Here is a 27,299-nt window from a genome sequence, read left to right on the forward strand (position 1 = left end):
TACTTATTGCAGATTCAGTCTCCCCAGCCTGGTGCAGGTCTACAATTTTGTTTCTGGTGTCCTTTGACAGCTCTTTGATCTTGGCCATAGTGGAGTTTGGAGTGTGACTGTTTGAGGTTGTGGACAGGTGTCTTTTATACTGATAACAAGTTCAAACAGGTGCCATTAATACAGGTAACGAGTGGAGGACAGAGGAGCCTCTTAAAGAAGAAGAAGTTACAGGTCTGTGAGAGCCAGAAATCTTGCTTGTTTGTAGGTGACCAAATACTTATTTTCCACCATAATTTGCAAATAAATTCATTAAATATTCTACAATGTAATTTTCTGGATTTTTTTATTCTCATTTTGTCTTGTCATAGTTGGAAGTGTACCTATGATGAAAATGACAGGACTCTCTCGTCTTTTTAAGTGGGAGAACTTGCACAATTGGTGGCTGACTAAATACTTTTTTGCCCCACTGTATGTACACATTCATATTGTAGAATCATGTTGAGAGTCCTACAGGACTCCTACTCTTTCCTCCCCTCACCAGTATGCATTCCTGATCATAGTTTGCTAACTCACTGTCTAGATAGAGGAAAGTTATCCTTGTTCTGTCAGTGCTTTACCATCACAGACACAGTGCACACCTAAGATGATGCAACCCTGGTAGCAGAGGGAGGTGAAATGCATTGTGGGAGGTGTAAACTCGTTGCCTCCAGTCCTGCCTGTGTGCTACAACACCTCTGTGACACAAGTGCTGTGTGTTTCCCTCCCCTCCTACCTAGCTGATACCGCCCTTCAAACCTCAGGTGTCGTCAGAGACAGATACCAGGTATTTTGACGAAGAATTCACGGCACAGACAATTACAATAACTCCCCCTGAAAAATGTGAGTGAAACTTTTTCTTATTCTTTTTTGCTAATGTTTAAAAGGTGAGACACTGTCACTTGACACTTTACTCAGGCTATGTTAGATGTGCAAGTGGTATAACAGTGTCGTTCCATATGTTAGACGATCATGTCTTATTTTGGGTCTAGATTGTATCAGGGCCACGCTAGCCGACAGCGGCATAGCAGTTGTTTTAGCAGTGTTGGAGGTGGAACTGCTGCGTTAGGGCTGTCAAATTCACAAACGGCTCCTGGAATTCGACCTAAATTTAAACTTCAATCAGTATAGATGAAGGGGAGGAGACATGTCAAATAAGGATGTTTGGCCTTGAAACAATTGAGACATAGATTGTGTGCCAATCAGAGGGTGAATGGACAAGACAAAACATTTATTGTGCATTCGGAAAGTATTTAGATCCCTCGTCTTTTTCCACATTTTGTTACATTACAGCCTTGTACTAAAATTGATTAAATAAAATCAATCTACACACAATACCCCATAATGACCAATCAAAAACTGTTTTTTAGAAATGTTTGCACATGTAAACATACAGTTGAAGTCGGATGTTTACAGACACGTAGGTTGGAGTCATTAAAACAAAGTTTTTCAACCACTCCACAAATTTCTTGTTAACAAACTATAGTTTTGGCAACTCGGTTAGGACATCTACTTTGTAAATGACAAGTCATTTTTCCAACAATTGTTTACAGACAGATTATTTCACTTATTCACTGTATCACAATTCCAGTGGGTCAGAAGTTTACATACACTAAGTTGACTGTGTCTTTAAACAGCTTGGAAAATACCAGAAAATGATGTCATGGCTTTAGAAGCTTCTGATAGGCTAATTTACATAATTTTAGTCAATTGGAGGTGTACCTGTGGATGTATTTCAAGGCCTACCTTAAAACTCAGTGCCTCTTTGCTTGACATAATGGAAAAATCTAAAGAAATCAGTTAAGTCCTCAGAAAAAAAATGGTAGGCCTCCTCCACAAGTCTGGTTCATCCTTGGGGGCAATTTCAAAACGCCTGAAGGTTTTTTATTTTATTTTTTATTTCACCAGGTAGGCTAGTTGAGAACAAGTTCTCATTTACAACTGCAACCTGGCCAAGATAAAGCAAAGCAGTGCGACACAAACAACAACACAGAGTTACACATGGAATAAACAAACATACAGTCAATAATACAATATAAAAATTCTATATACAGTGTGTGCAAATGAGGTAGGATAAATGAGGGAAGACTATAAATAGACCATAGTGGCAAAATAATTACAATATAGCAATTAAAAACGAGTAATAGATGTGCAAGTACAGATACTGGGGTGCAAAGGAGCAAAATAAATCAAATAAATAACAGTATGGGGATAAGGTAGTTGGATGGGCTATTTACAGATGGCCTATGTGCAGTGATCTGTGAGCTGCTCTGACAGCTGGTGCTTAAAGTTAGTGAGGGAGATATGACTCTCCAGCTTCAGTGATTTTTGCAGGTACTTTGTAGGTGCCACATTCATCTGTATAAACAATAGTACACAAGTATAAACACCATGGGACCACAGACCTGTCATACCGCTCAGGAAGAAGATGCGTTCTGTCTCCTAGAGATGAATGTACTTTGGTACAAAAGGTGCAAATCCCAGAACAAGAGCAAAGGACCTTGTGAAGATGCTGGAGGAAACGGGTACAAAAGTATCTATATCCACAGTAAAACTAGTCCTATATCGACATAACCTGAAAGGCTGTTCAGCAAGGAAGAAGCCACTGCGGCAACTCAATATTAGTAAGGGTGTTCCTAATGTTTGGTATACTCAGTGAAGGTTGTAATCTCATTGATCAACGGCTCAGCCAAATATTACCCAATAATCCACATTGAAATGACGCGTTGTGCCCAGTGGGTCGTTTACAAATTCGAACACTGAAATATGATGTAATCTACATCTCATTTGGCTGATATAAATCCTCATTATTTTGTTGAATGATTTTCAATTTGAGCATCATTATTTCTATATAGCCTACACCTTCTCATTATGAACTTCTAACTCGAGTGGGACGGGTGTGGCTTCGTGACAACGATCACAAGAGCAGCTGCTCACCGATTTGACAGCTCCAGCGCAGTTACACCTCCGTCAGTGCCAAAACATCAGCGACGAGGGTGTCGACTATTGCCAGTTAACACTTGATCTAAATGACTATAGGCCTTAAACATGCTCACTAGAGCATCAGAGGCTTAAATATAATCACTGTAAAAAGGTTGAATTGCATGATTGAAGTGAGTAATGTCCTGTTTGTCCCTCCCAGTTGATGAAGACGGGATGGATTGCATGGACAACGAGCGGAGACCACACTTCCCCCAGTTCTCCTACTCGGCCAGTGGGAGAGAATGACCGCTGTATCCAGACTGTACTGCACCACCATCAGTACCAATGGAAGGTTACAGTATAAAACCAACCTAGCCTGAGCTAACCCCTCCTCTCTCCATTTGGGTCATTCCATAGTGAGCATGGAGATCCATCACTGTATGTTTTATGTGTCTGTTTTTTCATGGGGATTTTGCATGTGTGGTTAGACAGAAGTTCAGCCCTGTTGGTAGTTCCCAACAGTTAAAGGTGCATTTCTTATGGAATGCTCCTTTTAAAGCCTTGAAACTGACTCAAGAGGGCAAACGGGTTTGCTGTGTTATGTGGCGTGTCATTAGATCCCTTGGTCATTGACTTCTGCGATCCAGTTCTATCTACTGTAGGAGACTGACATTCCTGGTAGGGAGAGCTGCTGTCTTTAGCATTCTCATTTCACATAGGACAGTATACTATAACTCGAGATTCACAGGAGATTCTCCATTTGTTTGCTGTGTCATAATCTGCAATGGTCCTCATTCTTCTCTTGATGATGTTTGGTTAGCTAACATCTGTGTTGTGTGTATAGAATTAGAATTATAGGATTAGAGATTTTTGCTTTCAGAAGTCAAAAACTGCCAGAAAACGGTTCACTCAGGCTACACAGAGATCAATCTGTCTTCACCTCAGTATACAGGTCACCGGTACTGCTATCTTTACTCTGCAGGTCAAGCTACAAGCGCTAACTATACAAACCACCTCCACCACTTCTCATGGACACTATGACTGTAGTCTCACATATTATACTGTTACGTCATTTTGTCCCTTATTTAAGGTGTGCAACAGTAAAACTCTAGTCTCGTCTGCTATTTGTTGATAAGCTGTGATTTTTACTTTCTCCTCTCGCCTGTGAAATCAGTCATTCGAATAGTGTGAACGCTTTGGGATGTTGCTCTGCCAATGTTATGTATGAATGGGAGTAAATGTTTGTGTACTGTGTAGAGATTTTAAGGAGCCTAAAGGCACAGCATTGTTGGCTGTAACCTCCTGTGAATCCGAGCTGTGCGTTAGCTGTCAGGAACAGCAAGGTTCACCTCAACCTGTCTAACAGTGAGGATGAGAGGAAGAGCATTCTAGGTATGTGTGTCAGGGTTATCTGGCTGAAGGTAGATGCTTCCCACAACTGAAATTATGAAAAGCTTTATTTCAGACATATCATCATAGAAAATAAAAGCATTCAAAAAGTAAAATGTATAAATGTAAATGAGAAATGCAAGATGGTGGCTGTTTACTGTCTAATGGGGTTTGGGGGTGGGGCTAAACCTGTAAGAAGGGTGAAGGAATTTGAATTATCTGACCGGGGTGGGGGACATACTGTATAACTATGATTCAATGGGGACAAGAGGGAGGTATTGGCATTGTTTGATTTGGACCACAGCAATGGCTTCCTGTTGTTTTATTTATTTGTTCTTCTTTTGTATAACGGTTCTTGTTATAGGATTAATCTCCAGTCTTTTGTTCTGGATGAAAAAGGCACCTCGAATAATGGCTTAAGAATGTAGAAGCAAAGCCATCATGTTTTTGTTTTTGCTCAATTTTTTAATTTTTTTTGTTGGTTTGTTTCTTTGTTCTCTTACCAAAATATGACGACAATGAAAAAGACAGAGCAGACAGCATATTAAAGAGTTTTATCAGTACCAAGGTATTATTATTATTAAATATTTTCCATAAGACTTTTCACGGGCATCTAACCTGGAATGTCTAAGTGGTATTAAAAACCTTTAAGTTCTCTTCTCCACATACAGTATATAAGGGCTGCATAAGCTTCAACTCCCTTTCCAACTGGTATGACTCTACTGTTGTCTTCTAGCATCTGATCATTCCTGTAATACATGTAAATACATGAGAATGACACAGAACAAGCTTCCTCAGTCTAATTCACTACATTTTAGTTGCTTAATAACACACTGCATGTTTAGGCCTTTTTCTTTAGTGCTGCTTTTTAGAACAAGAAAAATATGACATTAGAATGAATAACTTAAGCATTTACAAAGGGAATATATTCATTGGCTCTACGGTTTTAAAGTCAAGAGATTGTAAGAATAGGCGTAGATGGAGAAGTAATGAGTATTATAGACTCAGTGACCAATGTTCCCAGGGTATACACACTGTATAATTCACTTTATCTTGTGGCTGACTACTTTGGGATCTTGTAACAGCCTTCAATGCTACATAGAATGTAGTTAACATTATGGTGTTGTATTACCGTTTTACCATAGCTAATAGTCAATCATCATTTTATTGAAGTGTACCACAGTCAGCATAGGAATCTTCAAGTGATAGTCAAGTCAACCACCTACTCTATGCTGACTGGCATCATTTGATTTATTCTAAAAGTGTACAACATTCAGTAACTTTAGCTCTGTGGATGAAGAGCCATAGTATTCAATGGTACGTAACACACCATTCTGTATATCTATATATTTTTTTGCTATTTTAAAGCTAGTTTCCTTCAATTCTACACATTCTGCCATGTTTTATGTGTGTTCATGTCATATGAGTGACTCAAACATTACAACATAATCAATGGGCTAAAACAACATTAGTTGATCTGGACATTTTTGACAAGTTATAAATAGGTCTCTAAGGTCTAACAATGACAAGAGGAAAACTACTGATGTACTACCCAATTTTTAATTGCACCTTGTGCATTCTACTAAGTTCCTAGGGGAACCACTAAGGCACAAGTCCTATCCACTAGTCATAAGTTAGCCTTGCTTAGCATCAATGTGACCTACGATTATCCATTGAAAGGACAATCAGAGTTTACACATTCCTGATTTACAGGTTACAAGTTCCATTTCAGATGTTTGTGATATAATTTAGGTTCAGTATATTCCACCAGTGGTTTGCAAAGCAAGGAGGACGTAGCCTATCATGCTAATGTCAGAGCAGAAGACAAACCATTGTTGTAGCAAGAGATATCCTGTCTGTGAAGGTATGAAAAGAGTTAGAGTGAATGTAGTGATGTGGACCAAAAAGACCAAAGCAGATGTAGTGACATTTCTCAGATTATTACACATTCCCAAAGGATGAATGATTGGTCTTATATTCATTGTAGTTGATGGGGTCCAATAAGAGGGAAAAGAGGAAGTTGCGCAAGAGAGAAGTATATTATGTATGAGTACAATATACTTGTACATTACTAGTTCAGAAAGTGACTGTGGTATGGCTTTGATAAGAGGACGAGTAGTCGTTTGGTAGAACTAATTTTGAGGTGGCTCGATATAGTGAGTCTATTGAAAAGGTATGATGGCCATTACTTCAAAAAGTGTGCCATGATTGGTCCATATTTAAGTCACTTGAGAAAGTATATATTTTTTTGCATGGAACAAGTGTGGTTTTGAGATTATATTGCAAAATGAGCAATGGTGAATCTTGTTCAGTTGTGATACAAGTAGGAAGTTAACTCTTCTCATAAGAGAAGACTGAAATATGAGAAAGACATTTTGTCTTAGCAGTTAATTGTTCATGATTGAATGTCAGTCTGTTGTTTTATTAATATGGCCAATGTATCGTAGAAGAATGTGGAGAGAAACTGAACAACTGTGCTGTGATCACTAACCCCCCCTAGGCTTTCAATTGTGTGGTTGTCTGTTATGGTTGAGTTTTCCTCTTTGTCTTCCAAGATGCATTCCTTTTTTGTTTTTGCTGGTATGTGTTTTGACTAAAAAAGAAACATTTCACCATGTATGATTAAGAGGCTTTTATTGCTTAATGTGATTTTGAATCATTTTTATTTAAACATTTAAAAAAAAAAAAAATTCATCAATGGACAACTTGAATTTGTTTTGTTTATTTTATTTTTGAATTGAATATGGTTGAGTAATGTTTTGGGGTATTTAGCAGTCATGTTATGGTCTTTAGTACTGCAGCTGATTATGGACGTCGGGGAAGAAAGGGAGAGTTACTGTCTTTCGCCTTTTCGGCATTACTATTATTTTTTCTGTGAAATTCTGTTTTCTCCACTATTTGTCAAAGACACACAAAGAAATACAATCTTGCATTATTATGTCAAATGCTTGATTATGTCCCTGGGGGAGAAGATGTGCGTTAAAGCTTGATTTTAAATGTAAAGGCAATGTTCCCGCATTGTGGAAACAGCATTCATGTTAAATGCTGCATATGTTGGCCCAATCGGAAATTGTCTTTACATTTTAACGCAGATCTTCAACGATACGGATTGAATCCAACCCTTAGCCCCCCTTAACGGAAACTCCCATTCCAAATTGTTAAAAAAATGCAAACTGAGAAATCGTGATCAGTGGTGAAAATATTGTTAGTCGTCGCATCCCGCGGTATGTTGACAGACGCTACGATACCATCCTATGTTATGTGCATCTAATAACGAGAGATTAGTGGTACTGCTTCAGACACAGAAGACGTCACATTTCGCTTGGCTGAACTGTGACTATTGCTGGCTTCACGTGCTTGTGGGAAATAGGAAACTGGGATGTCAAACATGACTGTGTTCAAGAGAAGTGCTTTTGAAGTTGGAACAATTCTTCAACCAATAAGCTTGCCTACATTGCTAATAATAAAGTTGGCTAGCTTGCTTTATATTGACAATATGGTCAGACTTGCTACATTATTCACATTGATAAGGTTATTGTAAAAAAAACGTATGTTGTCATCTTTTGGTTGAAAAGGTGAGTGGTAAGACGTGGCAACTCCGGGAACAACCTTTTCTCTGAGTTTCCCACTTGTAATTCCGACTTGGAGGGTCATTCAAGTGAATTTTCACACTGGGAATTAGGATCTTCTGAACGCGGCAATACTTCCATTTCATCCATATGAATATGCACTTATAAAAACAGTCTTATTCCTTTTTTACAAGGACATATTTGAGAACAGGGAATTTCAAGGGGGAAGCTAATGTCCTTATTGACGTTGCAGTGCACTCTACCAAGGGCAATTGGCAGTACTGGCCAAAACGAAAATACGCTTGTTTTTATTACATAAAAACTGCTTTCATGTAAATTGCTCCTTTTATGATTTCAGAGAACTGAAAATTGACCTTAAATTTTTTTTTTTTTTACTTTTAAAGAAAAATAAGAGGATTACTTGAAAGCACAGTCCCCTCATGCAGTCCATGCTTAAATGAGTTTATTGTTAAAATATTGTCATAATGAAGTGTGATAATAACAAGGCCAGGAGAGGTTGCTGAGAGACAACTTCAGCAGAGTGACACTGACGAGGTCTTACCTTTCTACTGGACATGTCTTACCTGTTATTCTAAGAGAGCTCAGTTCCACGGGAAGGTTGGACCTTGGCAGTTGCACTCAGTCTCAACGATTCAATTTAGAACTCGCAGATTTAAAAAAATATATATATAATAATAATGTAGCTATATGTGAGGAGGATACGTAGAACATCCACCTAGGAATCCCAGATGTTTGTTTCTGTGGGTCATTAACATAGTGATGTTCAGTTCCACTGGGTGAAGCATTCTAGTGCCGTTGGCCATCTCCAGGGTCAAAGGTCTGGGGTGAGCTGTGTGATCACCTCCAATCCGACCAACGACAATGTGGGTTCTATCCTTACTAACTGCAGGGTCTATATATAAATCTATTTTACACCTCAGTGTACACACTTTGCTGCTACTGTTTGTAATGTCTACAACAGATTTTCTTGTCATCTTGCTCCTGGTAGTGATATGAACGAGCATGAATTGTAAAGTATTTATTGAATAACAAATCGCTGTCAGATGAAAACCTCATCTCCAAAACTAAAAACTGCCATATTTTCCCATTAACGAACATACAATTATGAACTTTCAGAAGCTATTTTAAATACATTTTATTGGTCCTAGAGTCAATGTTCAGAGTACATTGAGTGGACTTACTGCTTTCAATACATGTAAAAAATAACAATTTAAAAGGCAAAAAGTGGAGTTACGAGGTTTTCATCCAACAGCGACGTAATAATAACTTGTAATTAATTTGATGTCCATGTAGCTTTGACATTGACATTTTCTTGACCTTGCTAGCTCTGTCATTAGTTCCACGTTAAGAGATAGTCGTGTGGTTAAGGATTTGAAGCATCAGTAAAGAGAACAGTTGTAGTACTCCCTGTCATTAAAGAATACAAAACCTTTTCTTTCCCCTTGTGAATAGGACCCATAAGGATGTGAAAATTATCTGATCTGCAAGAAAGTGTTTTTGTACACTGTACGTCCTTAGTATTTTTACACGTAAATGTATATGATAGGGATACACATTATTTTCCTTCTTACAGACCGCTTAAATAAAGCACCTTGTCAATCTGCTATCTTTGTCACTTACTTCTGACTACTCGTCATACTGTATTTCTCAATGAGGAAAAAAAGATAGTTATCACACTCAATAACTCAGATTGAGCAATATTTTCAACACTGTATGCAAAATATTTATTGGAATTTTAACTGAAGTTTATCAAATATTGAAATGACATTTACAACATGCAGCTTTAAAAAAAAAACTCATCTCTATATAAAAACATTAAACATTACTATTTAGGAACAATACAAAAACGGTCAAATCTGTCATTCCAAATGCAAATTTTGTCTATAGAAATAGAAAACCCTCATGAATCTAAACACACACACTCAGCAGGGCTGTGGAGCTGTGCTGCTGCTGTTTCTGCATGGCTGAGGCAGTGTGTTTGACCATGAGTATCCATGACATGAGGCATTCTCCACTGTGGTGCTCTCAGTCAGAGATGCTCCCCACACTGAGTCCTGAGATCACCCAGACCTGCTCTCTACCATCAGCACCGTCATTAACCCTACCTCTACTGCTGCCCATTACACACATACAGGGCATTCAGAAAGTGTTCAGACCCCTTGACGTTTTCCACATTTTGTTACAGCCTTATTCTAAAATGTATTAAATTAACATGTTCCTCGTCAATCTACACACATTATGACAAGGTGAAAACATGTTTTTACATAAGTATTCAGACCCTTTGCTATGAGACTCAAAGTTGAGCTCAGGTGAATCCTGTTTCCATTGATCATCCTTGAGATGTTTCTACAACTTGATTGGAGTCCACCTGTGGTAAATTCAATTTAGTGTACATGATTTGAAAAGGCACACACCTGTCTATATAAAGGTCCCACAGTTGACAGAGCAAAAACTAAGCCATGAGGTCGAAGGAATTGTTCGTAGAGCTCCGAGACAGGATTGTGTCGAGGCACAGATCTGGGCAAGGTACCAAAAAATTTCTGCAGCATTGAAGGTCCCCAAGAACACAGTGGCCTCCATCATTCTTAAATGGAAGAAGTTTGGAACCACCAAGCTCTTCCTAGAGCTGGCCGCTCTGCCAAACTGAGCAATCGGGGGAGAAGGGCCTTGGTCAGGGAGGTGACAAAGAACCCGATGGTCACTCTGACAGGGCTCCAGAGTTCCTCTGTGGACATGAGAAAACCTTCCAGAAGGACAATCATTTCTGCAGCACTCCACCAATCAGGCCTTTATGGTAGAGTGGCCAGACGGAAGCCACTCCTCAGTAAAAGGCACATGAGAGCCCACTTGGAGTTTGCCAAAAGGCACCTAAAGGACTCACATACATTTACATTTAAGTCATTTAGCAGACGCTCTTATCCAGAGCGACTTACATGAGAAACAGATTCTCTGGTCTGATGAAACCAAGATTGAACTCTTTGGCCTGAATGCCAAGTGTCATGTCTGGAGGAAACCTGACACCATCCCTAAGGTGAAGCATGGTGGTGGCAGCATCATGCTGTGGGGATATTTTCAGGGACTGGGAGACCAGTCAGGATCGAGGGAAAGATGAACGGAGCAATATACAGCGAGATCCTTGATTAAAACCTACTCCAGTGCGTCAGCCCCAGTATGAGGTCCTAAGGTTCACCGTCCAACAGGACAACGAACCTAACCACACAGCCAAGACAACACAGGAATGACTTTGGGACAAGTCTCAATGTCCTTGAGTGGCCCAGCCAGAGCCCGGACTTGAACCCAATCGAACATCTCTAGAGAGACCTGAAAATAGCTGTGCAGCGACGCTCCCCATCCAACCTGACAGAGCTTGAGAGGATGTGCAGAGAAGAATGGGAGAAACTCCCCAAATGGGCCAAGCTTGTAGCGTCATACCCAAGAAGGCTGTGCGCTGAGTAAAGGGTCTGAATACTTAAGTAAATGTGATATATAAACTCAGCAAAAAAAGAAACATCCCTTTTTCAGAACCCTGTCTTTCAAAGATAATTCGTAAAAATCCAAATAACTTCACAGATCGTCATTGTAAAGGGTTTAAACACTGTTTCCCATGCTTGTTCAATAAACAATTAACGACCGTTCCACAGGTGCATGTTCATTAAGACACTAAAGGCTTACAGACGGTAGGCAATTAAGGTCACACTTCATTATGGAAACTTAGGACACTAAAGAGGCCTTTCTACTGACTCAAAAACAGGATCCTTGCTAATCTGCATGAACGTGCCTTAGGCATGCTGCAAGGAGGCATGAGGACTGCAGATGTGGCCAGGGCAATAAATTGCCATGTCCGTACTGTGAGAAGCCTAAAACAGCGCTACAGGGAGACAGGACAGACAGCTGATCGTCCTCGTAGTGGCAGACCACGTGTTACAACACCTGCACAGGATCGGTACATCCGAACATCACACCTGCGGGACAGGTACAGGATGGCAACAACAACTGCCTGAGTTACACCAGGAACGCACAATCCCTCCATCAGTGCTCAGACTGTCCGCAATAGGCTGAGAGAGGCTGGACTGAGGGCTTGTAGGCCTGTTGTAAGGCAGGTCCTCACCAGACATCATCGGCAACAACGTCGCCTATGGGCACAAACCCACAGTCGCTGGACCGTTCTGGTAAAAAGTGCTCTTCACTGACGAGTCCCGGTTTTGTCTCACCAGGGGTTATGGTCGGCGTTGCGTTTATCGTCGAAGGAATGAGCGTTACACCGAGGCCTGTACTCTGGAGCGGGATTGATTTGGAGGTGGAGGGTCCGCCATGGTCTTGGGTGGTGTGTCACAGCATCATCGGACTGAGCTTGTTGTCATTGCAGGCAATCTCAACTCTGTGCATTACAGGGAAGACATCCTCCTCCATCGTGGTTCCCTTCCTGCAGGCTCATCCTGACATGACCCTCCAGCATGACAATGCCACCAGCCATACTGCTCGTTCTGTGCGTGATTTCCTGCATGACAGGATTGTCAGTGAAGAGCCCGGATCTCAAACCCATTGAGCACGTCTGGGACCTGTTGGACCGGAGGGTGAGGGCTAGGGCCATTCCCCCCAGAAATGTCCGGGAACTTGCAGGTGCCTCGATGGAAGAGTGGGGTAACATCTCACAGCAAGAACTGGCAAATCTGGTGCAGTCCATGAGGAGGAGATGCACTGCAGTACTTAATGCAGCTGGTGACTGTTACTTTTTATTTTGACCCCCCCCTTTGTTCAGGGACACATTATTACATTTCTGTTAGTCACAGTTGTTGAATCTTGTTATGTTCATACAAATATTTACACATGTTAAGTTAGTTTGCTGAAAATAAATGCAGTTGACAGTGAGAGGACGTTTATTTTTTTGCTGAGTTGATATAGATATATAGAGATAGATATTTATTTATTTTTGTACCAGTTTTTGCTTTGTCATTATGTGGTATTGAGATAGATTTGAGGACAAATAACAATTTAATCCATTTTAGAACAGGGCTGTAATGTGAAAAGTCAAGGGGTCTGAATACTTTCTGCATGTATGTATAAATAATACACAGGATGTGGCCCAAAACCAACCCGAGAGAGGCATGCGTCTTCACTCACACATTCATTTTTATAGAATAATAACTGAATTGGTCATATACCCTATTTCTACAGTAGGAATCCATCATTATAAGGAAAGGAGGATACCTAGTCAGTTGGACAACCGAATGCATTGAACTGAAATGTGTCTTACGCATTTAGAGGTGCAGGGGGCTGCCTTAACATCCACGGCGCCCGGGGAACAGTGGGTTAAAACGACAGATTTTTACTGTCACTGTGCTTCAGTCAAGATGAAGAGGATGTCATGTGGACAAGGTGTCAGGTCTCCTAGAACCAGCAGGTAACTGGGGAAACAAAGAGGAAATTAAAGAGCAAAAACACACCTCGACACAGGCCTCTAAATTGGGACTATTTTGTCTGCATATCCTCCTAAATATTTGGCTGTGCGACCTGGAATTTGAATTTGGGAGGACCAGTGCCTAGAAAAAAAGAACAACTGGCCAGATAATTACTGTTGTAATGATTAGGCTTCACTGTACTGCTGTTTCCGATTGCCCAAGAGAAAAACCTATCTGTTACCGTTGTGGTTGCACCATTACTATAGACTAAAGGGCTTGTTTCTATCCCAAACCCTTCAGAAGTTACCCCATAGTACCACCACTACTCTTCTTTATTTCCCTGAAGCAATGGCAGGCCGCATTTCACATTTTAGCAGACGCGCTTATCCAGAGAGACTAACAGGAGCAATTATGGTTAAGTGCCTTTCTCAAGGGCACGTCAACAGATTTTTCACCTGGTCGGCTCGGGGATTCGAACCAGCGACCTTTCATTTACTTGCCCTTAAGCGCTAGGTTTAACCTTAAACTGTCACAGGGCATTAATCATTTGTTTACACGTTGTTCAGTCATGTTACCTCATTAACAACCTGGTAACTTCAGTATATCCAAACTTTTGGGAGCACAGAAAAAAGGAAAAGGGACAGCTTCTTCAGGAGAGCAATGATTGAATGACAGATCTCTTGCATGTCATCACTCATAAAACGTTCAATGTAAAAACCTAATATTACCAAAATGACTCATTTCAATAACAGGCATTTGTATCAACATTGTAGATTTTATCATCAAAAATGTCTTCACAGGTTTGCATATTAGTCTCTAGGGTACAACATTTGTTTCAACAGTAGCTAGACTTCATAATATAGGCCCAAGAAGAAAACAAATCTGATTTTCTGGGGCTCCTGGATTTTCTGTTGCTCCTAACTAACTAAATTGGGAGCACCAGTGATACAATTTGTTTAAAAAATGTAGAGCCATGACTGGATACATTGCTGGAGTTCACATATTACTAGAGCCTCAGCCAGTATTGATTCAGGTTTTCGCCCTCAGTTAAGATTGACTCAAATGGCACTATCCTGGAATGACTGTGCGGTTCTGTTCAGCAACACATTGGTGGTTCTTAGAGTAATGCTCAGAGGGGAATCCAGAAGTGCTAACGCTGATAAAAACAACAGCCTGGCAGCATTAGAGCAGCTGAGAACAGAGGCACTCGGCAGGGCTCTCCTCCATCTCCTTAAGCTCTTAAGAATGTCAGCCTCTGTCTCTCCCTCTCTGTCTGACACGCCTTTAGCAGCAATCTGGAAGAGCATCTGTGGAGCGCCTAGTCTTGCGTGATGTGCGGCCCTGGCTACCAGCTGTTGTGGCGCTTGTGTGCCTTCTTCTTCTCTCTCACTCACTCTTGCCCTCTCTCGCCCGCTCTCTGAGTGATAGTGTGGCCTCGTCTCTGTGGTTCGGGTGCAGGGGTGAGCTGTACCCAGCACCATCTATAGAGATGAACAGTAAATTCAGTGTAGATGACAACCATGGTTCTGACTGTACCTGTATGCGTAGGTTCTGCATCTCTCCAGTGAGGAGGTGGCGCTCCTGCATCAACAGGTTCTGTTTGGCAAGCAGCTCCATCACCTGCTGGGCACTGGACTGACTGTGCTGGTCCAACTGCTGCAGTCTACAGGATACACACACACACAGTACAGACACAGTGAACACACAGCACAGTAGTCAATGCAACACCTTGTATAATGTACAATTCAACACAATCTTTTCCGACACGTATGATGAACAAGATTAATATGATAGACAAAGTAGATTGATAAAAATAATAGAATTGAGCAACAGATCCAGTTATTTTATTTTTATTAAACTAGGCAAGTCCATTAAGAACAAATTCGTATTTACAATGACAGCCTACCAGAAGGCAAAAGGCCTCTTGCGGTGACAGGGGGGGGGGCTAGGATTAAAAATACAAATATAGGACACACACATCATGACGAGAGACACCACAACACTACATAAAGCGAGACTAAGACAACACAACATTGTAGCAACACCACATGACAACAGCACAAAATGGAGGACTCATATTGCTTCTCACCCACAAAAAAGATTGCAAATATATTTGATGATCTTTGTCATCAGAGGTATATGATGTATAGTTATAAAACTAAGGGGCAAGACAATGCCAAATACCCCTCAGAAGAAGAGGCCTCCCTCTTCCCAGTGTGTCCCAATACAAAGGGTCCATTCAACTGAGGCTGGAGAGGCCCTCAACGTCCAACAAACACATCAGATCAGCCCAACTAAACATGGCCCCTCCCCCATAACACAGAGCTAACTCACACGCGAGGAATGCTTTACATTAGCATAAGTGGACAGCTATACACAGGATAGGCTATCCGTAGAGTAGTGAGAATGGGATGGCTATAGCTTATTATTTGACTGTCCATGGGCTATAGTTTATCCACCATCATGGGTCCTTGGATCAGATGAGATCCAGGTCAGGTCCCAGTGTCCTAGATCCCACAGGAGGGCACGTCGCCAGGGCCATGGTGGAGCTGAGGAGGGGCCCGGGTACCCAGGGAGGGGATGTACTCCTTGAGCACAGTAGGCGCCATGCGAGGGGAGGCCTCTAGCTGTTGCTGAAGGGGGGAGACAGATGCCCTTCTCCTTCTGGCTGGGGCAGTGCCGTCTGTGCAGTGGGAAGGAAGGCAGAGCAGGCGGCCCCCGCTTCCCCCCCGTGAGAGCTGGAGCACGCGGGCCCTCCTTGGCCCTCCCCGTCCCCGGCTGCACTGGCCAGCTTGTCCCGGGCTCAGGCCCTGCTGCGCTGGAGGCTGGAGCTGCTGCCTCCCCCTCGCCTGGCCTCCAGAGCCTGGCAACGAGCTGTCAGATCTGGGGATGCAGCCTGCGTCAGCCGGCCCCCGCCCCCACACGGACACACAGCAGGGAGGACACCGCCACGTTAGACACCCAGCTCCGGAGCCCCGCAGAGCCATGGATGGAAACACTCCACAGGACTGACGTGGGGGAGGAGAATGACTTTTCAGAGGTTTTCAAGAGGTTTGACGCAGTGAGATGTCTAGATGGTAAACTTTGAAAACGGGTACATTTTGTAATGAAAATCTATTTTTTATGATGCATCTTGCTGCCATTTGAGTCGTGATGACGAGGCCATCAAATGGACATAACAACATTCTTATTATGGATGACATTTGATGTTTTTGCATATCATTCAAATGAGTGATGAACATAACGCTGGACTGTACTGTACTGCAAACGTACTATAGGAGTGTGAGGGACATTTTGAAATGCCACAAGACAAGCCGGTTAATAGGAGCAGCTAAGAAATTGAACATAATTCTTGTAGAGACCTTGGTATTATTTTAAAGTGGTTAAAAAAAACATTTCCCATAAATATGATAAATGATCAATTTTGTTACATTTTCCAGAGGAATTTGAATTTCCTTCAGGTGATAAAAGGTCATGACCCTGTTATAACAGCACTCTTGTGAAAGGCCAACCTGCAGCAGCAGTCAAGAGTGGTAGCCAAGATGTATTTTAAGATGTCAGTGAAAATGCCATGCGTATTAAACCACTTAAACAGGTTGTGTAATTCTGTAACTAATGCTTTCACCAACACAACACCTTACCTCGCCACTTCAGGAACCCTGCTGTTTCAATCTGACACATTAGCCTATTAATTACACAATCCTCCTGACCTTAATCCAGCTCCAAAACCACCTTTGTCTTCACCCCCAAGCCCAGCCCCTCAACCCCAACCCAGCCGCCTCAACCCCAAGCCCCACCGCCTCAACCCCAACCCAGGCGCCTCAACCCCAACCCAGAGCACTGGGGAGGGGTGAGGCAAGAGCTTGAAAGGGGGGGGGGGTTAAAGCTCAAACTGAAGAAAAAGGCGAACTCCTCCTCCGAAGAAGCAATCACAATGGGGGTCTGATTAAATTAGGGGCCCGTCCAGCAGCCAAAGCAGCAAATCCAATAACTGCCCTACATTTACTGGCACACAACTTAATTAGGTTTTTAATACAGCTTAGCGCTGGGCTCTCCCCCTGCCCAGGCTGGCTGGCTGGATGACTGGCTGGCCAGTGCCCACTGCTGCCTGTGCTCTGCCCACTGCTGGTTGGGTGGAGGGGCGGGTGGATGGATGGCAGAGATGGCCGAGCTCAGGCCTCCCCGCTGACCTGGTGAAAGGACACCATCTGCTGGCTCCCAGGCTAACTGAAGACAGGATGGATGCACTGAGAGACACACACACGCGCACACACACACTCCCTAAAAGCAACAGCAAATTATCAATCTGTCTTTTTACTTTTTAAATATGAAACCAAACTTTTTGAAGCTGATCTGCCAAACATGCCTTGATTTACAAGCACCTTCCAATGTGTACACTTCCATCCAGCCAGCCAGGCAAAATCTGATTATCGCTCTTATGGACACTTAATCTCACACACCACACACACACACACACACACACACACACCTCTGCAACAGAGACCTGCCGTCGCCCACAGCTTGTGCCTAAGTTCCCAGGTGATGCTGTTTGTTTGTTTGTTTACAGGATGGAGGCTAGCGGTGGAACAGAGGAGACTCTTCAGGTTTGTATAACAAAGTGTGGAGCAGCACTGCTGTGTGGCCTACAGCGATGTTCCAGGGGGGAACCTAGTGTCTGTGTTTCTGTGTGTACTGAGGAACCTGCAGACGGCACACCGGCTCAGCTCGAGGAGCGGGGAGCGTACGGTAAGCCCAGTCTCACAGGCTGAGCCTGGCCCTGCTGTGGCCTGGGGATGTGCGGCTGGCTCTAGTCTACTCTCTTCATTTACCCAGCTCTAGTCTACTCTCTTCATTTACCCAGCTCTAGTCTACTCTCTTCATTTACCCAGCTCTAGTCTACTCGCTTCATTTACCCAGCTCTAGTCTACTCTCTCCATTTACCCAGCTCTAGTCTCTTCATTTACCCAGCTCTAGTCTACTCTCTCCATTTACCCAGCTCTAGTCTCTTCATTTACCCAGCTCTAGTCTACTCTCTTCATTTACCCAGCTCTAGTCTACTCTCTTCATTTACCCAGCTCTAGTCTACTCTCTCCATTTACCCAGCTCTAGTCTACTCTCTTCATTTACCCAGCTCTAGTCTAGTCTCTTCATTTACCCAGCTCTAGTCTACTCTCTTCATTTACCCAGCTCTAGTCTACTCTCTCCATTTACCCAGCTCTAGTCTACTCTCTCCATTTACCCAGCTCTAGTCTCTTCATTTACCCAGCTCTAGTCTCTTCATTTACCCAGCTCTAGTCTCTTCATTTACCCAGCTCTAGTCTACTCTCTTCATTTACCCAGCTCTATTCTCTTCATTTACCCAGCTCTAGTCTACTCTCTTCATTTACCCAGCTCTAGTCTACTCTCTTCATTTACCCAGCTCTAGTCTCTTCATTTACCCAGCTCTAGTCTACTCTCTTCATTTACCCAGCTCTAGTCTACTCTCTCCATTTACCCAGCTCTAGTCTCTTCATTTACCCAGCTCTAGTCTACTCTCTCCATTTACCCAGCTCTAATCTACTCTCTTCATTTACCCAGCTCTAATCTACTCTCTTCATTTACCCAGCTCTAATCTACTCTCTTCATTTACCCAGCTCTACTCTCTTCATTTACCCAGCTCTAGTCTCTTCATTTACCCAGCTCTAGTCTCTTCATTTACCCAGCTCTAGTCTCTTCATTTACCCAGCTCTAGTCTACTCTCTTCATTTACCCAGCTCTAGTCTACTCTCTTCATTTACCCAGCTCTAATCTACTCTCTTCATTTACCCAGCTCTAATCTACTCTCTTCATTTACCCAGCTCTAATCTACTCTCTTCATTTACCCAGCTCTAGTCTACTCTCTTCATTTACCCAGCTCTAGTCTACTCTCTTCATTTACCCAGCTCTAGTCTACTCTCTTCATTTACCCAGCTCTAATCTACTCTTCATTTACCCAGCTCTAGTCTAATCTCTTCATTTACCCAGCTCTAGTCTCTTCATTTACCCAGCTCTAGTCTACTCTCTTCATTTACCCAGCTCTAGTCTACTCTCTTCATTTACCCAGCTCTAATCTACTCTCTTCATTTACCCAGCTCTAGTCTACTCTCTTCATTTACCCAGCTCTAGTCTACTCTCTTCATTTACCCAGCTCTAATCTACTCTCTTCATTTACACAGCTCTAGTCTAATCTCTTCATTTACCCAGCTCTAATCTACTCTCTTCATTTACCCAGCTCTAGTCTCTTCATTTACCCAGCTCTAGTCTACTCTCTTCATTTACCCAGCTCTAGTCTACTCTCTTCATTTACCCAGCTCTAGTCTAGTCTCTTCATTTACCCAGCTCTAGTCTAGTCTCTTCATTTACCCAGCTCTAGTCTACTCTCTTCATTTACCCAGCTCTAATCTACTCTCTTCATTTACACAGCTCTAGTCTAATCTCTTCATTTACCCAGCTCTAATCTACTCTCTTCATTTACCCATCTCTAATCTACTCTCTTCATTTACCCAGCTCTAGTCTACTCTCTTCATTTACCCAGCTCTAGTCTCTTAATTTACCCAGCTCTAGTCTACTCTCTTCATTTACCCAGCTCTAGTCTAGTCTCTTCATTTACCCAGCTCTAGTCTAGTCTCTTCATTTACCCAGCTCTAGTCTAGTCTCTTCATTTACCCAGCTCTAGTCTAGTCTCTTCATTTACCCAGCTCTAGTCTAGTCTCTTCATTTACCCAGCTCTAGTCTACTCTCTTCATTTACCCAGCTCTAGTCTACTCTCTTCATTTACCCAGCTCTAGTCTAGTCTCTTCATTTACCCAGCTCTAGTCTACTCTCTTCATTTACCCAGCTTTAGTCTACTCTCTTCATTTACCCAGCTCTAGTCTCTTCATTTACCCAGCTCTAGTCTACTCTCTTCATTTACCCAGCTCTAGTCTAGTCTCTTCATTTACCCAGCTCTAGTCTACTCTCTTCATTTACCCAGCTCTAATCTACTCTCTTCATTTACCCAGCTCTACTCTCTTCATTTACCCAGCTCTAGTCTACTCTCTTCATTTACCCAGCTCTAGTCTACTCTCTTCATTTACCCAGCTCTAGTCTACTCTCTTCATTTACCCAGCTCTAGTCTACTCTCTTCATTTACCCAGCTCTACTCTCTTCATTTACCCAGCTCTAGTCTACTCTCTTCATTTACCCAGCTCCAGACTCTTCATTTACCCAGCTCCAGACTCTTCATTTACCCAGCTCCAGACTCTTCATTTACCCAGCTCCAGACTCTTCATTTACCCAGCTCTAGACTCTTCATTTACCCAGCTCTAGACTCTTCATTTACCCAGCTCTAGACTCTTCATTTACCCAGCTCTACTCTACTCTCTTCATTTACCCAGCTCTATTCTCTTCATTTACCCAGCTCTAGTCTACTCTCTTCATTTACCCAGCTCTACTCTACTCTCTTCATTTACCCAGCTCTAGTCTCTTCATTTACCCAGCTCTAGTCTCTTCATTTACCCAGCTCTAGTCTCTTCATTTACCCAGCTCTAGTCTACTCTCTTCATTTACCCAGCTCTAGTCTACTCTCTTCATTTACCCAGCTCTAGTCTACTCTCTTCATTTACCCAGCTCTAGTCTACTCTCTTCATTTACCCAGCTCTAGTCTACTCTCTTCATTTACCCAGCTCTAGTCTACTCTCTTCATTTACCCAGCTCTAGTCTACCTCCTGCTTGGCACAACCCAATATCACCTGAGAAGGATGGTTTTTCAGAGGTGTATTGGCTCGGCTTGTCCAACAGTTGAGAAAACACACACATGTCCAGGAATTTACAAACCGGTTTAATAAACAGTGTGGGGGGGTTGCCTAAGGCCGGTTTAGACAGCATTAATAAGAACACCACTCTTTCCCCATATCAGAGGAGTGTCCTGGAAATAAATTATATCCTGGAAACTTCTTTGGAACTGAATACTATAGTATAACATTAGGACCATCCGAACAACTCCAGTTAAACCTATAGAATACAACTTGGTGAAGATAGAAGTCTGAATTTGGCATCACTTTGCACTAACATAAGGGACATTATACGGTCACAGGAAAACGCATATCTCCTTAGCTAGAGTCTGACCCATGTTCAATCTGTCATTATGCAATATTCATTTGAATGGGAGTAGATGAACCACCACTAACAACCCAGCCCAGATTGGGGATCATGGGGGATAGAGGGTGAGGAGAGGGGGTGAAGAATGAAGGCAGACTGCCTTGGCTTGCCTGGTTAAAACCATACCGCCAGGGGCAGCACGGCTACAGCTGCTCAGCACCCCACCTCACCCCCCTTAAAAGAAACCTTACCCACCCCAGCTCAGTCCGACCCGCCTAAGCCTAAACCTGGCATGGCACAGGGGTGGGTGGAGTGTATGCCCGGAGGCCATGATGAATATCATACCCCCAACCTGTTAGGAATAGACTGGCCCGTTGTTGATCATGGTACCCTTTATTAGTTTGATTTAATATCTTTAATCCATGTAATTATTGGCATGATGAATAGCTCACGTAGACAACAGAACAGTGGATTTGCTGAAACAGTCCTGGTCTCCAATAGAACACAAGCTAAACACAGCATCCAGTCTTCCTAAATAAAAAAAAAAGACCTTAGACCTTTTTTAGATACTCCCAATAAAAACAATGTCTGGTGGTAAAAATGAGCCAAAATAACCACAGTAATGTAACGACAAACTGTTACACAAAACAAAACTCCAAAATAACAAACTAAACCAATGAAAGTCATAGTTCTAAAAGAGCTAATGTTGCTGTTTTAGTTGGTTTTGTGGACGGTGTAACGCTGAGAGGTCTGTTGATGTGATGCTCTGGTTAGTAACACAGCGCTCCAGCTTGCATGCCTCTGGGAAGCGGCCCGGCGTACAGCATCGGAGCTGTAAAGCCACCGTTTGACAATGCTATTTCAGCAGGCCGCCCAGCCTCAGCCCCAGGCTACACAGGCCAGCTGGGTGAGACAGAGAGGCAGAGCAAGGGATGGAAGGATGAAGAGAGAGAGAGGGAGCATCAGTGCCACCCAGAGGGAGAAAGGAGAACAACGAGCCCATACTGAAGAGTAAAGGGAACTCAGGCTGGAGGACTGTCCTGATATAGCCTCTGATATGCTGATTGTATTCCTATCTCATATTTTCACAAACGTGAACATTGTATGATTATTTCGATTAAGGAAAAACATGAAGGGTGAAAAAAACCACATGGTCTAAAATTGTCTTGCTGTACTGTACCCCCCCATTCTGCTCACACCGTACTGTACCCCCCCATTCTGCTCACACCGTACTGTACCCCCCCATTCTGCTCACACCGTACTGTACCCCCCCATTCTGCTCACACCGTACTGTACCCCCCCATTCTGCTCACACCGTACTGTACCCCCCCCATTCTGCTCACACCGTACTGTACCCCCCATTCTGCTCACACCGTACTGTACCCCCCATTCTGCTCACACCGTACTGTATCCCCCCCATTCTGCTCACACCGTACTGTACCCCCCATTCTGCTCACACCGTACTGTACCCCCCCATTCTGCTCACATATTAGTGAATTACTGAAATGGGGGTCAGATTCATCAAGAATAATAACCACTCCTCTAGATCCCCCCCCCCCTCGCGCTTCTCTCTCTCTCTCTCACACGCAACCCCTTCTGCATCTTCCTTACCTCTGCCAACTTCATTTGCAAATGAAAAGTTTGAGGAGTGTCTTCTTGTTTTGGGGAGATGGCAGCACAGTGTGTGTTGGGGGGAGAAGATGGGGTGGGGGAAGATGGGGTGGGAGGAGAAGAGGAGGAGGGGGTGGGTGGCAGAGAACCAGATGAAGCAGCCCTCGCCTGGGGGCCTTCGGTCTCCCCCAGCAGCGGCAAGGCTGTTCCCGGACCGCCGTCCACCGTTTGTTCTATTATCCAATCTCCTGGAGCCTTTTGCCCAACACAGCTCCAACAACTGCCTGCACCTCTTCCACACATAGCCCTCCATCGCTCTCTCTCTTCTACTCCAGTCACGCACACACCTTTCTTTATGGGGCCATATGGCTGACAGAAGCCAGTAGATTTAGCGGCACATCTGCGTATACATTACTGCTCTCCTTAAAGGGCCGTGATGCAAGACGCCAGTGTGTGTTTGTCAGAGTGTTGGTGATAATTGCTGAAGGAGCATGCTGGCAGGGGGTGAAGGGACGGTGTGGCACTTGGTGCAGACGGGCAGAAGTGCGGTTATAACAACAACTGAAGCAACGGGGCAGAGCAGTGGTGTACACACCACATTTTAAAGTGTATTGGTGTACAACCTAAACCCTAAACAACTTTTCAATTCACTTATGTAGCTTAGTTTCTTGAAGATAATTTCTATACACATGTCAATGTAATGATACATGTGTTTAGAGTTGGATAGATTACACGGTGCACAGGTGTCAATAGGACTGGAGTGCTTGATTAAGCTAGAGTTGTAACTCCCGGACTTAATTGCATTCCTGTTGAGGAAGGAAAAATCTGCCTGCTGCTGAATCTCTTCTATCATCCAATTATTGCTTTCTATAGACACTCAAACATTAGGAACAGAATACATGACGATACTGAAACAATTCAAACATGTCATTATATTATTTACCCAATTACTTCATTACAAAGATGCTCACCAGGAACTTGTTTTTCTCTCTTGAAAGAATAATTCACAATTTGGCAATTTGATAACTGACTCCATACTGTGTAAACCTATCCAATTCAGTAATCTATCTATTCATTGCATATAATTCAATTCAATATATTGATTGAATAATTTGATTCATCTTCAACTACACATCACACAAATGCTTCAGAAACAAGTTTTCCTTATGCAATTTATAGGATACATCTGCTGTCAGTTAAAGTCCAAGCCTTACACTAAAATATTGCTTTACATGAGAGTCCTTGGATCATAAGATAGTCATTTAGGAAAATTACATCTGGAATACTAACTAAATCAAATTCTCTGAATAGATAATACCTACTCCAATAAAATGTTTTACTTTTAATTCAATGTGGTTAACCCTTTATCACAACAGTGTTTTAATTAGTTATACTATTCTATTCTTGATTAATCACTTTGATTATGATATCATTTTCATCAGAATTAAAAACAGAGCCTCAAATCAGGAGCTGCGTTTAAAATGTGTCTTGAATAAAATGACAAATCAAATATCAAACCACAATGCAACATGTTAGTTCCTGATACATTCTCTGAACAAAATGTTGCTATAGCCAGATAACTAGGCTGTGTTTCAAATCATTCAATTGTGTTCCTTACAATATATATCATGTTGCATACTTTGTGTCTCGGACATCTCTCCCCAATCTCCGGGCAAAAAAACCACAGAAATACTATAATAAATAAATAAATGCAGGAGCGAAAACATTGTGTGCTAAAACCCCTGTGTAGCTTGGCATTCTCTCCCCAAATGTAAAAATAAATCAAGCTGATTTTCCAAATGTTTCATACGCGCCACGCTGTTGCAGCTCTTCACAGCACAGATTGCGCTCAATGTAGAATATGTGAGAGTGGCAGAGCCTTGGTTATTTGCATGTTGGGTGAACCCATTTGCACCTGCTTGTTAACACGTACACCTTAACCCCGTGTGCCAGGGCAGCATGCCCGCTGTGCCACCTATTCCCAGAGCACTGAACACACAGGAGAATCACCCTTAGCATAGTGCTGCTGGGATTAGTGAGGAAGGGAACTTGGCAAAACACCAGAATCTCAAACTAAATGCCTCACGCGTCATAATGGTTCTCATAATTGTACGCAGCCACATCTCCACTTCTTTAACAACAGAGATCTTGTTTTACATTTGTGAGGTAGGTACATTAAAGATTAAACCAGGCTCCAGATTTCTCTCGATCCTTTCAATGCAATCACAACAGACAACTGCCATCACTGTAAATAAGTACCTATACGTCTTCGCAGTAAAAATTAAGCTAGCCTTCAAGGTTCAATTACAGTGCTCAAACAAGATTCACCAAACATAACTGATAGTACATCTTAATTGGAAAGAAAAAATGACACATTTTAAATGTCTACACACCTGTAGAAAACAGAACTCTATTCTCCCACTGTGTCTCCTGCAATATGGGGATTCACAACGTGAACAACGTCACAGACCGTACAGCTGCGATTCTCTCTCAACTTCTTTTTACCTATTGTTTTTCTTCCCGGCACGTTTTGGACAGTGGGTGTTAAACAATATGTAGTGCTACGTTGGGAGCGGGGGTGGGGGGCGGGCGGGGGGGGATACAGGCTCCTAGAAGAATCCTCAGTGGAGCGCCGAAGCACGGAGCTGACGCCCACACACCCTCACCCACGTGGCACTGCCAGGCTGTGTGCCAAGCGGCCCTGGGCTCAGCGCTGTGGGCCGTATAGTAAGTTCTGTATACCCTCCCGAGTCAGATGGGAAGAGGCCCCCGCAACACAACAGTCTTTAAAAAGACTACTGTAGACCAGATACTGTGCTACTGTACTGACCACTAGTGCGTACACTGTACTGTATCTCTACCGCCGGGATGTTTAGACTTCTTCTTCTCTTCATCTTCTCCTTTCAAAATGTCCTTTAATCGCTACAGTACTCCAACATGAGAGCGATTGATCCTAGATCCTAGAAAATCAATTCGCACTTCATGGCTTAGCAATATCCTTCCATAATCCACATCAGCTATCCCTGTGCTTGTGTAGACCAGGGTGTGTGTGTGTGTGTGTGTGTTCGCGAGTTAATACCTGTTCTTCATGCGCTGGTGCATCCTCCCATGTTGTACACACTGCTCCTCCATCTCTGTACAGCGAGCTCTCAGCTTCCCAACACTCTCTTCCAGATGATCTTTCTCCAGGGAAAGCTGCTCCACCTCACGCCTGTCAACCACACATACAAATACATTTTTACAATTGTTGCTTTTAACGGCATTGAGTGTTCAGCTATCAGTCTTGCCAGAGATTTAATTTTGTTGCCAACCAGGGGTGTGTTCAGTTTGTTTCAATAATCTGCTACGTTGCGTGACAGTTGGTATTGAATGACACGTTTCCCCAAAACAGTGTGCACTGTTCTTCAATAGCACGTGAAGTACGTTTGCTGTAGGCTGTAGTGGAGCAGGTGGAGAACTTCAAGTTCCTCAGTGTCCACATCACTAAGGAATGAACATGTTCCACACACACCAACACAGTCGTGAAAAAGGCACGACAATTTCTCTTCCCCCTCAGGAAGCTGAAAAGCTTTGGCATGGGCCCTTAGATCCTCAAAAAGTTCTACAGCTGCACCATTGAGAGCATCTTGACTTGGGTTGCAAAAATCCAGGAACGTTCAATAAATTCCCTGGTTTTCCAGAAATCCTGGTTGGAAGATTCCGGATTTCCTGTTTATTCCCTCCTGATTCTGGGAATCGTCCAACTGGGATTTCGGCCAAGTTATCATTGACTCAGTACTGGTACCCTGTGTATACAGCCAAGTTATCATTGACTCAGTACTGGTACCCTGTGTATACAGCCAAGTTATCGTTATTCATTGTGTATTTACTCCTTGTGTTATTATCTTTCTATAACTGCTCTATTTTCTCTCTGCATTGTAGGGAAGGGCCCGTAAATAAGTATTTCACTGTTAGTCTACAACTATGAAGCATGTGACAAATACCATTTGATTTGTACTGAATGCACACTAAGTGAATAAACGGTTTTACCACCATTTTTATTTTTTGCAAAGCTTCCAAAAGGTGAATAGCCAGGTTGTTGAAACCTTAAGGATTATCTCATAAACAGCAACAACAGTGCTCCAACTCTGCCAAGTCTACCCCATTAGGTGATAGCGATAGCTCATTTCTCCAACTGTGTGATCCGAGAGAAGGCTGCTGCCATAGCTATGAATGACATTTAGCCAGTAAGTTGTTCTTTGAAAGATAGGAGCCATTGACACAC

At 42.8% G+C, this 27,299-nt stretch overlaps 2 protein-coding genes across 2 annotated transcripts in view; one reads left to right on the forward strand and one right to left on the reverse strand.

Annotated features, from left to right (window-relative positions):
- The window catches only part of akt3a (v-akt murine thymoma viral oncogene homolog 3a), a 129,267-nt gene extending 119,735 nt beyond the window's left edge, over window positions 1-9,532 (forward strand). Inside the window, exons 13-14 of the mRNA XM_029685294.2 lie at window positions 768-870; window positions 3,170-9,532. Coding sequence (XP_029541154.1) covers window positions 768-870; window positions 3,170-3,255 — 189 coding nt within the window. The 3' untranslated portion in view covers window positions 3,256-9,532. The remainder of the gene's footprint in view (window positions 1-767; window positions 871-3,169) is intronic.
- Window positions 9,533-9,628: 96 nt separating this feature from the next.
- sdccag8 (SHH signaling and ciliogenesis regulator sdccag8) overlaps window positions 9,629-27,299 on the reverse strand; it is a 65,386-nt gene continuing 47,715 nt past the window's right edge. Inside the window, exons 16-18 of the mRNA XM_029685307.2 lie at window positions 26,115-26,246; window positions 14,864-14,990; window positions 9,629-13,333 (exon numbers count right to left, since the gene is read on the reverse strand). Of these exons, the coding sequence (XP_029541167.1) occupies window positions 13,292-13,333; window positions 14,864-14,990; window positions 26,115-26,246 (301 nt within the window). The 3' untranslated portion in view covers window positions 9,629-13,291. The remainder of the gene's footprint in view (window positions 13,334-14,863; window positions 14,991-26,114; window positions 26,247-27,299) is intronic.

Source organism: Oncorhynchus nerka, linkage group LG16 (assembly GCF_034236695.1).
Source record: "Oncorhynchus nerka isolate Pitt River linkage group LG16, Oner_Uvic_2.0, whole genome shotgun sequence".
NCBI classification, from domain to species: domain Eukaryota; kingdom Metazoa; phylum Chordata; class Actinopteri; order Salmoniformes; family Salmonidae; genus Oncorhynchus; species Oncorhynchus nerka.